This window comes from Amphibalanus amphitrite, unplaced genomic scaffold (assembly GCF_019059575.1).
Source record: "Amphibalanus amphitrite isolate SeventyFive unplaced genomic scaffold, NRLGWU_Aamphi_draft 000140F_arrow, whole genome shotgun sequence".
NCBI lineage: Eukaryota > Metazoa > Arthropoda > Thecostraca > Balanomorpha > Balanidae > Amphibalanus > Amphibalanus amphitrite.
The window spans coordinates 472099-485595 of NW_024881635.1; the positions used below are offsets into that span (position 1 = coordinate 472099).

The following is a 13497-nucleotide window of genomic DNA, read 5'->3' on the forward strand; positions in this document are numbered from 1 at the left end:
CCGGACCGGCGCGCTGCGGCGGGGTGCGCGCCCAGCCGCGACAGGGCCATGCCTGCCAACCGACCTCCCCTCTCACACTCTGCGCCGCTCGTCGGATGTAATATATATTCTCCTATCACGATCACATGAGCGCCGCGCCGCCATCGGTCACGGTCGCCACCAACAGATAAATAGAGCTCTCTCAGCCTCTCCGCCTGCAGAATCACTAACAACGCGCGGCCGCGAGCGAGAGTCGAGTACACCTCTCGCGCGCCGCTCCAAATCACAGCACAAGCCTCCACGGGCGCTAGGCGCCGCGCACGGAAGACGTTAGACTAGGACATATCCATCTCGCCGCCGTCACAGTCGCCGGCGCCGTCAACGGCAGCCTCGGGGGCCGGCGCCGGGGCCGGGGCAGACTCTGGTGCCGGGGCCGGGGCCGGGGCGGAGGGTGGTGCGGGCCGGGACTCTCCCTCGGCGGGCCTCAGGACCACACTGCCCGGACCGACCCGTACGAACGTGGCCCCCTCCTCCCGCGTCCCGCCCGCCCCGGAGGAGATGGCCGGGACCGCGGCAGGGGCGGGGGCGGGGGCGGAGCCGCCCAGCGTGTGTCCCTGCCCGGTGAAGGACGCTGTCGGCGGTACTGGCCTGTTCATCAGTCCACCGGGCGTCACTCGGCGTGTGCCGCTGCTCAGCAGCTGACCGATCCGGGCGGCCCCGGCGGCGGCCGGAGCCGGGGCGGGGGCGGCGCCCAGCACGCGCCGCTCCACCCCGGCCGTGACCGGGTGGTGGCCGCCCAGCGGCTCCAGACACAGCAGCAGACGGTCAGAGGCGGCGTCGTAGATGAACATCTGTCATCAGAGGAGGGATATGCCATCAGAGACAATGCAGGGAGCGCAGGAACGATGCGGAAACTGCCAACCACATCTTGGGCTTCGAACACTCCTCCCTTTAAAAGATGCGCGTACAATAATGGCATGATGGCAGCCACCTAAAACTAGTTAAAGAAATCAGTATTGAAAGAAGCCTGAACAAGGACTCAAAGACAGAATATAGACAAAATATTTCCATGCAGCTATCTCTTCTTCTCGGGATCAGGGGTCTTCATTGACCTCTGACCTCTGGATCGTGAAGTCTTACCTTTCCAGGCAGAGCCTGCAGACTGATGTGTTTGCCGTCGGTGAGGCCGACGTCCCGCTCCGCCAGCCGGTAAAACAGGCCTCCCTTGGCGAACAGGACGGGCATGGCCTGCACCTGCTGCCACAGCTCCGTGCCGGACAGCTGGGCGGCCAACACCAGCGCCTGGATACCGGCGTCCAGCTCCGAGGCCGGCACAGAGGGCAGCACCGGTCGGCCGGCAGAGGACGCTGCTGTAGCCGCGGCGGGGGCAGAGGCGGCTGGCTGGGGCGGCGGGGCGGCCAAGGGGTCGGCAGCCAGCTCCACCTGGATCCGCTCGCCGGACTAAAACAGGGGAATGTGGAAAATATGACATACAGCGGCCTTCATCTTTGAGCTCATCTAAAACAAAGACCGCAATCACACACGGCGAGACAAATTTACACAGTACTTCACGTCCGTCAATCAGGTGTATTTGATCTCCCGCTTTATGGTTAGGCATGAATCATTCAATTTAGCCAATATACATGCGATCATGGACCTCATAGAGTCTAACGCAGGCTATCACATGAGTCCCATCCCGCATTTTCAACCCCCTGCCTACTGACCTGAAATGGCGCGAGCTCCTCCTCTGTCAGGGTGACCTGGCGGGGCGGGAACCCGTGCAGCACACGCCGGATGCGGCTCCGCTCCACGGTCAGCGCCGCCTCCACGTCCGTCAGGAACGCGCCGTAGGTGGCCTCCGGTGGCAGAGTGAGGTCGGCCTGCTGACCCGAGGAGGCCACCACACGGACCCGGCGTCCGGCCGTGGCGGGGGGCGGGGACGGCGCCGCCGCCGGGGAGGCGGGGGCCGGTGGTGGGCCCGGGGAGGAGCGGGGCGAGCTCTCCACCCGGCGCGGAGGCGGCACGGCGGCCGGCCGCAGCTCCTGGGACGGCTGCCGCTTCCGCTGCTGCTGGACGGGCGCGTTCCGCTCGATGCGTTCCTTCAGACGCCGCTCTGTCTCACTGACCCCCAGCTCCTCCTTGTGGAGAGTCTGCCGCACACCATTGAAAAGTATTCAGGATTGGACAGACAGCCGAGGCGTGAGCACGAGGAAAGCATAGTTAAGGCACTGTACGTACGCAATATGTGGTATAAAAATAACGCAAACACCATCACGATCATTATCATTGCTGCTTTTTTACAAACTGTATCAAAGATCAATGAAGCACATCAATTTATACATCCATCCCAGCTCATGCCAGCGCTGCTAAAGGACAACCCACCTTCATTCCGGTGAGTATGATCTTGCTGGATCCGTCCTCCTCCTTCGCGCCTCCGTCCTGCGCCTGCGCGGCAGCCCCAGCGGCCCCGGCAGCCGCCTGGCAGGAAGTGGGCCGCTGCAGGGACTTGGTCTGCTCCAGGATCTGGTCCACCACCTGCTTCACCAGCGTCTCGATACCGAACACACCTGGAGGAGTGGGGATGGACGCGGGTGTCATGTGGTGGGCGATCCTGTCAGTTTGGAGACAGAAGAAACACGACCAGGGGTAACAAATTCCAAAATGAAGCCTGATCAGTGTGATCAACATCTTACCCTGAGTGGGTAAGCATGATTTATTGTCATAAGCTTAACTACAAACGGCGACAGACACTGCACGAGACCATTTATGCCGTGAAAAGGAAAAGAAGCGTAACTCGCTTTTGACGATTTTTCAGGAGAGCGATTTTTCTGTTTTACCTTGTATTATCGTCGGTTCTTAAAAAATCAAAGAAAACTTGGTGTCAAACTGTTCGCAATACTGCACTGAACCTAACAGTGTTAATATTTCTTACGTGGCATATAAGATATTGCTAGAGAATGGTGTAAGGTGTTTTTGCTTTTCACTCGATGCTCAAATTGCAGCTCGAGGCATGTAGGGAAGAAAAGCGTAACTACATTAACTCCAGTCCGGCAACCGTATGTGCAGCGCGCGGCTCCATAGCGAAATGCAAAAGAAGCGTAACTACGTAGTTACGCTTCTTTTGCTTGCGAGATCTTATGGTATCGGCGAATATGCGGTGTTTCAAATACGCCAGGACGAAAACGTCTTTTCTCCATTTCGGATGCCTAGATGCCTTTCAAAATAGCTCACGACTTTTCATGCTAAGACTTCATGCTTCATGCTTAGCAATCGCGGCCGTCAGGTCGCCATCTTCGGTGCTGGCAGGTCAGACAGGCTGGACGGCCGTGGGGTCGCCTATACCGGTGCTAGCAGGCCGGACGGCCGTGGGGTCGCCCCTGTCGGTGCTGGCAAGTAGGGCAGGTCGAGCGGCCGCCTCCTTCGGTGCTGGCAGGTCGGGCAAGCTGGGCGGCCATATGGTCAGCTCTGCCGGTGCTGGCGGGTCGGGCGGCCGTGGGGTCGCCTCCTTCGGTGCTGGCAGGTCAGGCTCCCTTGGGGTCGCTCCTGTCGGTGCTGGCAGGTCGGACGGCCTTGGGGTCGCCCCTGTTGGTGCTGGGAGGTCGGGCAAGCCTAGCGGCCTTTGGGTCGCCTCTTCTGGTGCTGGCAGGTCGGGCAAGCCGAGCGGTCGTGGGGGTCACCTCTGCCGGTGTAGGCGGGTCGGGTGGCCGTGGGGTCGCTTTGTTTCGTGCTGGCAGGCCGGGCGGCCATGTTTTCGTCCCTGTCAGTTCTGACAGTCCGCGCAGTCGCGGGGTTTCATCTGTCTGTGCTGGCAGGCCGAACAGGCCGGGCGGCCACGTTGTCGCCTCTGCCGTTGCTGGCAGGCCGGGCAGCCGTGGGGTCGCCTCCACCGGTGCTGGCAGGCCGAACAGGCCGGGCGGCCACGTTGTCGCCTCTGCCGGTGCTGGCAGGACTGGCGGCCTTGGGGTAGCCTCTCTGCCGGTGCTGGCAGGTCGGGCAATTCGGGCGGCCGTGGGGTCGCCTCCGCCGGTGCTGCAAGGCCAAGTGGCCGTGGGGTCGCCTCCTTCGGTGCTGGCAGGTCAGGCTCCCTTGGGGTCGCCCCTGTCGGTGCTGGGAGGTCGGGCAGGCCGGGCGGCCACGTTGTCGGCTGTCGCCCATGTTGGTGCTGGGAGGTCGGGAAGCCTGGCGGCCTTTGGGTCGCCTCTTCTGGTGCTGGCAGGTCGGGCAAGCCGGGCGGCCGTGGGGTCACCTATGCCGATGCTGGCGGGTCAGGCGGCCGTGGGGTCGTCTTTGACGGTGCTGGCAGGCCGGGAGGGCGTGGGCTCAACTCTGCCGGTGCTGGCAGGTCGGGCGGCCGTGGGGTCGCCTCATTTCGTGCTGGCAGGCCGGGTGGCCACGTTTTCCTCTCTGTCAGTTCTGACAGTCCGAGCGGCCGCGGGGTTTCATCTGTCTGTGCTGGCAGGCCGGGCGGCCGTGGTGCCGTTGGGTCGCCTATGCCGGTGCTGGCAGGTCGGGCGGCCTTGGGGTCGCCCCTGTCGGTGCTGGCAGGTCAGGAGGCCTTGGGGTCTCGCCCCTGTCGGGGCTGGCAGACCGGGCAAGCCGGGCGGCCGTATGGTCAGCTCTGCCGGTGCTGGCGGGTCGGGCGGCCGTCGGGTCGCCTCCACCGGTGCTGGCAGGTCGGGCAGCCACGTTGTCGCCTCTGCCGGTGCTGGCAGGCCGGGCGGCCGTGGGGTCACCTCTGCCGGTGCTGCAACGCCAAGTGGCCGTGGGGTCGCCTCCTTCGGTGCTGGCAGGTCGGGCGGCCTTGGGGTCGCCCCTGTCGGTGCTGGCAGCCTGGTGGCCGCGGGATTTCATCTGTCGGTGCTGGCAGGCCGGACAGGCCGTGCGGCCGTGGGGTCGCCTCCTTCGGTGCTGGCAGGTCAGGCTCCCTTGGGGTCGCCCCTGTCGGTGCTGTAAGGTCGGGCAGACCGGGCGGCCACGTTGTCGGCTGTCGCCCCCGTTGGTGCTGGGAGGTCGGGAAGCCTGGCGGCCTTTGTATCGCCTCTTCTGGTGCTGGCAGGTCGGGCAAGCCGGGCGGCCGTGGGGTCAGCTCTGCCGGTGCTGGCGGGTCGGGCGGCCGTCGGGTCGCTTCCACCGGTGCTGGCAGGCCGGGTGGCCACGTTGTCGCCTCTGCCGGTGCTGGCAAGCCTGGCGGCCTTGGGGTAGCCTCTGCCGTTGCTGGCAGGCCGGGCAGCCGTGGGGTCGCCTCTGCCGGTGCTGGCGGGTCGGGCAAGCCGGGCGGCCGTGGGGTCACCTCTGCCGGTGCTGCAAGGCCAAGTGGCCGTGGGGTCGCCTCCTTCGGTGCTGGCAGGTCGGGCGGCCTTGGGGTCGCCCCTGTCGGTGCTGGGAGGTCGGGCAGGCCGGGCGGTCACGTTGTCGGCTGTCGCCCCCGTTGGTGCTGGGAGGTCGGGAAGCCTGGCGGCCTTTGTATCGCCTCTTCTGGTGCTGGCAGGTCGGGCAAGCCGGGCGGCCGTGGGGTCACCTCTGCCGATGCTGGCGGGTCAGGCTCCCTTGGGGTCGCTCCTGACGGTGCTGGCAGGTCGGGCGGCCTTGGGGTCTCGCCCCTGTCGGTGCTGGCAGGTCAGGAGGCCTTGGGGTCTCGCCCCTGTCGGGGCTGGCAGACCGGGCAAGCCGGGCGGCCATATGGTCAGCTCTGCCGGTGCTGGCTGGCCGGGCGGCCATGTGGGGTTGGGTCGCCTCTCTTAATGCTGGGATGTCGAAATGCAGGTGGGAAGATCCCGCCCCTGATCGTCCTATTTCACCAGAACTCGCTCGACTCTACTCCTGATTTCACATTTTCCTTTACCTACACGTGGACTTTTGTTCCGTTTTTTTTTTATCGTTTCAGCTCTAAACCAATTCTGCCAGAGACCAATTCTGCTCCTAAACCGCAATTTGCACACGCTTCTGATAGAGTTCACAGCGAGCATGCACCAGAATAAATAAAGTAAATTATTTGATATCGCTCGTGTGGCCTTGGTCCAGGGTATGGCATGGCACCCCATACCTATACCTACTATTTCAAGTTGGTGGTTTTGAACTTTGGTTGCTTTTATCTTACAGTTTTCCTCCACTCAAACGCCCGGATACCTACTAGAAGATATTGGTGAAACATAGAAAGGCGGCAAACGCAAGCAAGAAGGGCTTAATATATTTTTAATGCAAATTTTCCTGGCAAAATTAAACTTCTACGAAGTGTTATGCACTCACCTGAAAGGCAAAAAAAGCGGAAGTGCGTAAAAGTCAGCGCGGTGATAAGCAAGAAAAGCGCAACTACTTAGTTGCGCTTTTCTTGCCTATCACATCGTCCTGACCGCTGCAGATACGCTTTTTTAATAGCTGCGTTTGTAGTTACGCTTTTTTTGCTTGCGGTCAGGGAGGATGAAAAACATTTACGATTTTCTCGAAAAAGAAAATTATTTACCACCAGAAAAACGCCTATCGGGGCGACCAACGGAGCGAACGAGAGGGTGGGCCCTGCACGTGCGAAATTACGAGGGGGTACCTCCAACTAACTTGTGCACTGCACCCAACTAACCGGTCCCTAGCGATGTGCCAAATTTGAGCGCAATCGGTCGAGCCGTTCTTGAGATCTGGAAGTGGCATCTTGCACGTGAACACGTGCAAAAAAGGGGTCCCAATCCCAACTACCTTTTGCACGGCACCCTACTGGCCGGTCCCTAACCATGTACCAAATTTCAGAGCAACCGGTTCAGCCGTTCTTGAGATCTGGAATCGACCCCTGCACGTGCGCACGTGCAGCAGCACCCCAACTGTGGCACATAGAAATGCATTGCCTATGTAGTGGGTGCCTACCTACATGCCAACTTTCAGCGCAATCGGCCAAGTAGTTACCGAGATATTGCAATTGTTCAAGATATTACAAAACTGACACCTCTTCGTTTTGCAAGTGGCACCTGCATAAGGGGTCACCCACATACATCGGGAATAGTCCCAATACTTGGTAGAAGGAATGAAGCTACCCAACAAAAATTACCGCATGTAAATCGGTCAAGTGGTTGCTGAGATATAAGCCTCGCAAAAGCGTGAACACGGCCGCCAGCCGCTCATACTTTGAATTTTCCATCTACGAAAGACTACGCTCGCTCCATAATGAGGGGCTGTAAGTTGCAGCCAAACACAACAAGCGAAAGGACGTAAGCAGGTAACGAATAACAATCGTCTTCTGTCCGATGCTCACCAGGAAAGTGTTTGACGATGATCTGGTTGGCCGTCTGGTAGACGTTCGAGTTGAGCGCCGGGTCCGACTCGCCCTCGAACCAGGCTACCTTTTCTCCGATTACCCGGCTGCCCCAGCGCAGGGTGACGGGGAACTGGGGAAGAGCGGGGAGGGAGCACGGGGTAACACAGAGGCCGAACAGAGGCAGAGGGGCACGCACTGGCACACAAGATACAATGGTGGAGCGCATCTGGTTCACAGCAAAAACTGCTAGGTGGTTAGGACCAGCCAGATGACAGCCAGATCAATGAAGGTCCATAGTTCACTTAAAAAGTTACTTGCTGTAATACGGGCTATTGCCACCTTTGGGCCCAACTATCACACTGCTACCTGTCATCACGGCGCGTGCCACACAGCTGCCAAAGTGCAGCAACACAGAAAGCCACTAATATTGACAACACCAACCACTGACCGGCACTAACCACCGACTCCACCTAACCCCCTCCCCGCACCAAACACGCCCCAACCACACCCCTGACTGACCACCAGCGGCGGGCTGTCGTACTCCACTCCGTCCCACCAGTGTTTCTGTCCGCAGTGGCAGCGCGCGCCGTCCGCGGCTGCCGTGCGCGTCGGGTCGCCGTTCTTGTAGCGCGGCACTCCAGTGGGTTCCACCGGTCGTACCGTGCTGTGGAGAGGGGAACGGCACACGTTGCGGTTAGGTAAAGGGTGGGAGGGTGGACTGACTCGAAGGTAAAGCACAAGTATCCTTGGCCTGGCAGTTGACAGAATGGCAGTAGACGTTAACAACAACGATAAGCAATACGATATGTAAAATGAGCGCGCTAATGTCAGGTGTTTTATACCGATGTGCTAGTTAGGGCACATTATCATCGGTAATTTGCGATTCACGAGGTAAATGTCGGCTGGTATCTCCACTCCAGCCAGTAAGCAATAGCAGGGCGTACCCGTGGCACCAGGGACACGATGTGATTCCCTGATCCTCCTTCAGGACCAGTCGGTCCTCTTCCTCGTCATAGCCGCACAGGATACCCTGCAAAACAAACAAGTTATAACTCCAGCACAATATGGCCAATTAGTAAACGAATGCCCATGACGCAAGACCTCGAAGCAAATAAGATGTGTACATATTTTCATCATTAAGCCACAAGACCATGAGCTCGTAATTCGAACACTTCAATCCTATCACACAGTGGGATTCTTTCACTTGACACAATGCATAGGTGACAGGAATGGACAGCAGGGTGCCATCAACCCGTTGTCGAGACAATCTGACAAACAGCAATGAGCAAACACACATACTGTGACAAATGCCAGCCCACTATCCGCACACCATCCGTCCCCTCGTATGTACCTGAAGCGGGAACCTGTAGAGCCGAGTGCTGGAGAGCTGGCCGTGCTGCTCGGTGGCCAGTCGGTGGAGGTACCCGCCGCGCCGCAGCCAGCCCGGCTCCAGCCGCTGCTCGAGCACGGCGTCACAGCGCAGACACCGGTACAGCCGGTCCTCGGCCAGCGCTAGACGCACCTCGTCACACACGTGGGGCGGCGAGAAGCCCTGGACACCTGGGGAGGATGGGACGAGCTGTAGTCACAGACGGGAGGTGGGGAGAAACCCTGGACACCTGGGAGAGATAGCAGCTCGTCATACACTTGGGGCGACGAGAAACCCCGAACGTCTAGGAGAGAATAGTGGATAATTCGTCAGCAGTCTGGGAAGGAGGGAATGATTAGTTACACATGTGGGGAGGGGAGAAACCCTGAGCGTCTGGAGCAGGGAAAGACAAGTGAGGTGCGGAGAAACTCTGTATTTCTGAAGGAGGAGACTAGACGCACATGAGAGGCGAAAAGAAACCCTGCAATGAGTGATCGGACCGAAAAGCGGGCATAAAACTACTTCTTCCAACAAGCAATAACAGATTATCAAAATACACCCAGCTCAGCCAGCAGAGTAACAAGTACGCCGGAGCCAGTCGCACAGGCACTGACCGACTCGTTTGAAGAGGTGCAGGTGCGCGTCGGCCACCAGCTCCGGATGGACGCCGTTGTTCCTCACAAACAGCTCGTCCATGGCGGCCGTCAGACGCTGGATGTAGCCGTCCTGAAAGGTAGTTAACAATGGTATGTGAGACAATGAGATTGGGACACCAAATCAGCGAGTTTTATATGGAATTTACATATATATCAATACATGTTTTAGTTACAAATTGTAGGTTTTAAGGTATTAATATTTGGCTGCGTGGTAGTTAAAAGTTGAAACAGCGGCACATACAAACTGAGTCTCACGGCAAATTTCCCGTACCTACTCTGTGTCGTCAATAAATCTGCATCCCATTCAATCTTCAGCAAGCCGAGGCGGTGAAATCACCAGTACCAGCCTACAACATTAACAAGCTGCCCTGACTCCAACTTTTCAGCCTCACCTGAAGCGACTTGTCACTGCCGATGGTACAGCAGCCGTCGGTGATGGTGAGGTACCGGTCCCTCAGGGACTGGTCCACGCCCCAAACCTTAGGCAGCAGCGAGACGGGCAGGCGAGGCAGCTTCCCTGGGAAGGCGACGCGAGACAAAGTCCAGTTACAACCAGCTCTGGTCGTGAAAGTGGCAAAAATCGCTACTTTACACTTGAATTAGGTACTGCCAGAGCCACGAATCATCAGAATCCCAAAGATACTTTAGATAAGTAGCAAATTCATTAAATGGATATTAGCTTTCCAGCCACGTTCCAGTCCCGACGGCCGTGACTCACGGTCTTTAACGGGCACCAGTGCGATGTAGTGGTTCCGTCCGGCGTTACTCCAGGCCAGACAGAGGGGCGAGTTGAGCTGACGGGAGGCGCCCGAGCGGCACTGGTCCGGCGGCACCAGCGCCGGCAGGAACAGCGCTGTCAAACACCGATAGGTACATGGTTACTGTTGAGGGTGGTGAGCACTGGACAGCACTAAATAACTGTGTGTTTCCTTTGGCAAGTTATGTATACGCCTCATGAGGACGAGAATATCAAGAAAATCGAGAACACGAATCAGGCTCCCACCCTTCCTGCTTTTATCCTACCACACAGCCAACCACACAGTTTTTTTTCTATGCCAAACAGCCAACCAATCGACTGACCGCCCAGCCAGCCAAGAACCCCACACTACCACCATCCAATAACTCTCCCTCCCACCCCATCGTCTCACGGCCACCAACCGGCGTAGTCTCCGCTGCTCCTGAGGCCTGTGAAGCTGTCGAGCAGCACGATCGGCCGGCGGAGCACGTTTGCCAGCCCGAACACGTGTATGTTGCGCAGCCCGTGCGGCTGGCCGTCGGGAGGCACGTAGTCCGGATCGCACTCGTCGACAATCAGCGGCCAGTCCTCGGCCGAGATGAACTCGCGAAACAGCTCCTGAGGACACGCAGGTGGGTCGGAGATGGAGGTTAGATGGAGTAGTGACTGCTAAGTCAGAGCTAGCGATTCGGATTGGTGAGTGTATGTTGGGAGTGGGAGGGAGACAGACTGGTGAATGCTGCGTAAAGCCAGGTGACTCGTGAAGTGGAGAGGACAGTGAGCCGTGATAACGATCGGTACTTGTTCATTGTTGGCTTCACTTCACGAATATGATGATGGGTTTGAAGGATACCAGATTGCATTGGTCGGCTTCGCTTCAGTACATGTCATGATGCCCTGTATGCAGTTGTTGTATATATGTATGTAGTTACTATCGGGCGAGAAAACTATTGACTATCGGGCGGCTCCTTCCGCTGTAGATAGGCGACAGGAAAACCAAATACCATGAATCACACAATCGTAGACACGATGAGCCCAGCCTCGACATTGTCCCCGCTTCTATGACCCAAAACCACCATTATTCCATCAACATTTTAGACGGCCCATGCCAGGTGATGAGCCCATAGTTACGAGTACAACAATGTCATGATACCACTAAAATAGCTTTGGTTAAATAAGAGAGCTATCCAAGAGCTATCCATCCCAATTTTCCTTCAGCCCCCCGGCCGTCATCCTCACCCGGTACTGGCCCATGTTGTCGGTGAAGTGCTGCTGCAGATTCATTCTCAGCGGGTGCCAGAACAATTCGCGGCCTGTGAGGGCCCGGGACAGCGCGTGCACCAGACAGTGTCCGTCTCCGTCGGCGTGGATCGGCACCAGCCGCTCCTCGCCGTCATTGGCCTGCGCACAGCACACACCGTCAAATGCAGCTGGTGGAGACTGGAGGCACACTAGGTAGGTTAACAGCAAGACATTAGACAAGAGCACGCAAGGCGCTGAGGGTGACACATAATTGAGAATGACAAGTGCATCGCTGAAATGCTGAATTCCAGCATCTCATCATACCCAGGGTATGATATGCACTGCACTTCCTATCCGCGATCATATCATGTGTCCGTGGCCAAAATGCGCACACACAAAGCTTGACGCATGAAAACATCCAAACCGTTATGGTTGAAAAGCCTAAATGCTAGCCAGGTTCGGCTCCAAGTCATCCACAAATCCCTTGCCAGACCACCGCCTGTGCCCAGCTGGTACGCACCTCTGCCACGGCCTGGAGGGTGTGCCGCAGGTAGGCGGCGCTGCCGGACGTGTCCCGGCCGTAGCCGGGCGTCTCCAGGTGCTCCTCACTCAGACGGAACGCGTACGGCGCCAGCACCGAGCACTGAAATTCGGCCTGGCCCGTGAGTTCGCGGAGCGGCCGCGCGCGCCCCGAACTCTTCTCGAGGCCGTGCGAGCTGAGCAGCGGCGACACCAGCTTACAGTGGTAGTTGGACGAGCCGAGCACCTTCACCTGAGACGGACACAACGCGCGGCGGTCAGTGGATGACGAGCAGGACGTGGGGAGGGGGTGTTTTGGTTCCGTTTTATACAGAAGTGCTATTTATATTAGTACCAACGTTGATAAGCTAAGAGTTAACCCGCGCGGGGCTGGGGTCTCCAGCCGAACGCGCGGGGCTGGGGGGGGGGGGGGTAAATTTTACCCCCCTGTCATCTCCCGAACTAATGGTCCGATTTGGAAAATTCAAACGCCAATCGAAAGATCTCATCACGAACAACTAAAAACATGTACTTACTTTTAAGTTTGAGGTCAAGGTCAAGGTCAGGTCAAGGGTACAAATTGCAAGTTCCTACAGTATCGGCCTTGCACCGTAGTTGCCGAAGAATGGAGTCATGGATTGAGACTGATCGCCCAAAACGTGTTCTTAGGCTACCAAGACAATATTCGTTGCATACAATATCATTCAGAGGTCAAGGTCAAGGCCAGGTCAGGTCAGGTCAGGTCAGGTCACCAAAAACAAAATATAGAAAAGGGCATGTGCGACACATGTTTTATGGGTCATTTTACTCATAGAATTCAATAGGCACACTCAATAAGTGATATGGACCACCTCTGGATGAATTTCAGGTCGAGGTCAGGTCAAGGTCAGGTCAAGTGAGGTCAAATTTTGAAGTTGGTTGTTAAGGCTTAAAAAGGTGTCTATCTGATGCAGTTTTTCACGGCGAATCGAATGGTGCTATTTTTGTTTCCGTACGAGGTCTAGAACTTCCAAAAAAGTCATTTTTCAAAAAAAATTGTGTGTCGTGACGTCATAAAATTTTGAATAACTCCCACATTTTTGAACCGATTCTTCTAAAACTTGGTATGTAGGTGCACATAGACCACTTCTCTGACATATATTCCGGTTTTTTCGATACACTCAGAATTTTGGATTTTATAGCTATTTTCCCAAAAAAGTCAGTTTTTTGAAAAAAATTAGGTCAAAATCCAAAATTTTCAAAAAACCGAGATAGCCATTTGATAGACAAAGTAGAATTACGTATATCCTTTTTTGTTACGTCTTGATTCCTTTAAAAATGAAGATGTTAGCGGCGTTTGAACTTTTGCCGTTTTTGAGGCGAAAATGCCGAACATGACGTCACTAAAACGTCAATTTCTCAAAAATTTTCCGACGGATTTCGCTCAAATTTTCAGGGAACGTGTCAAATTGATGTAAAAAAAGGTACTGAAAGTTTGGCGGCGCTGCGCGCCGCCGTTTTTGAGATATTGCAAAAATTCGCGAGGGGGGGGGGGTAAAATTTACCCCCCCCCCCAGCCCCGCGCGGGTTAAAGAACAGACAGGCGTACCTAGCCAGTCCTCACAAAATCATACGGAAATAGCGCTTGATTCCAAATGAAACCCGTAATTTTCTCCCGCAGACTGCAATTTGGGGCCATCAAACTATTTAGTGACCATAAAGACTATGCATGCTTCAAGTCAGCACAGGTCGCACCACATCTACCACACGCTACCCC

General features: G+C 56.8%; 1 protein-coding gene across 1 annotated transcript in view; it reads right to left on the reverse strand.

Annotated features, from left to right (window-relative positions):
- Positions 1 to 13497, reverse strand: part of LOC122382494 (deubiquitinating protein VCPIP1-like) — a 13867-nt gene continuing 370 nt past the window's right edge. Inside the window, exons 2-15 of the mRNA XM_043367885.1 lie at positions 11743 to 11994; positions 11220 to 11381; positions 10403 to 10598; positions 9963 to 10097; positions 9637 to 9761; positions 9203 to 9314; positions 8571 to 8779; positions 8164 to 8249; positions 7739 to 7883; positions 7217 to 7349; positions 2362 to 2546; positions 1704 to 2129; positions 1120 to 1440; positions 1 to 830 (exon numbers count right to left, since the gene is read on the reverse strand). Of these exons, the coding sequence (XP_043223820.1) occupies positions 315 to 830; positions 1120 to 1440; positions 1704 to 2129; positions 2362 to 2546; positions 7217 to 7349; positions 7739 to 7883; positions 8164 to 8249; positions 8571 to 8779; positions 9203 to 9314; positions 9637 to 9761; positions 9963 to 10097; positions 10403 to 10598; positions 11220 to 11381; positions 11743 to 11994 (3003 nt within the window). The 3' untranslated portion in view covers positions 1 to 314. The remainder of the gene's footprint in view (positions 831 to 1119; positions 1441 to 1703; positions 2130 to 2361; positions 2547 to 7216; positions 7350 to 7738; positions 7884 to 8163; positions 8250 to 8570; positions 8780 to 9202; positions 9315 to 9636; positions 9762 to 9962; positions 10098 to 10402; positions 10599 to 11219; positions 11382 to 11742; positions 11995 to 13497) is intronic.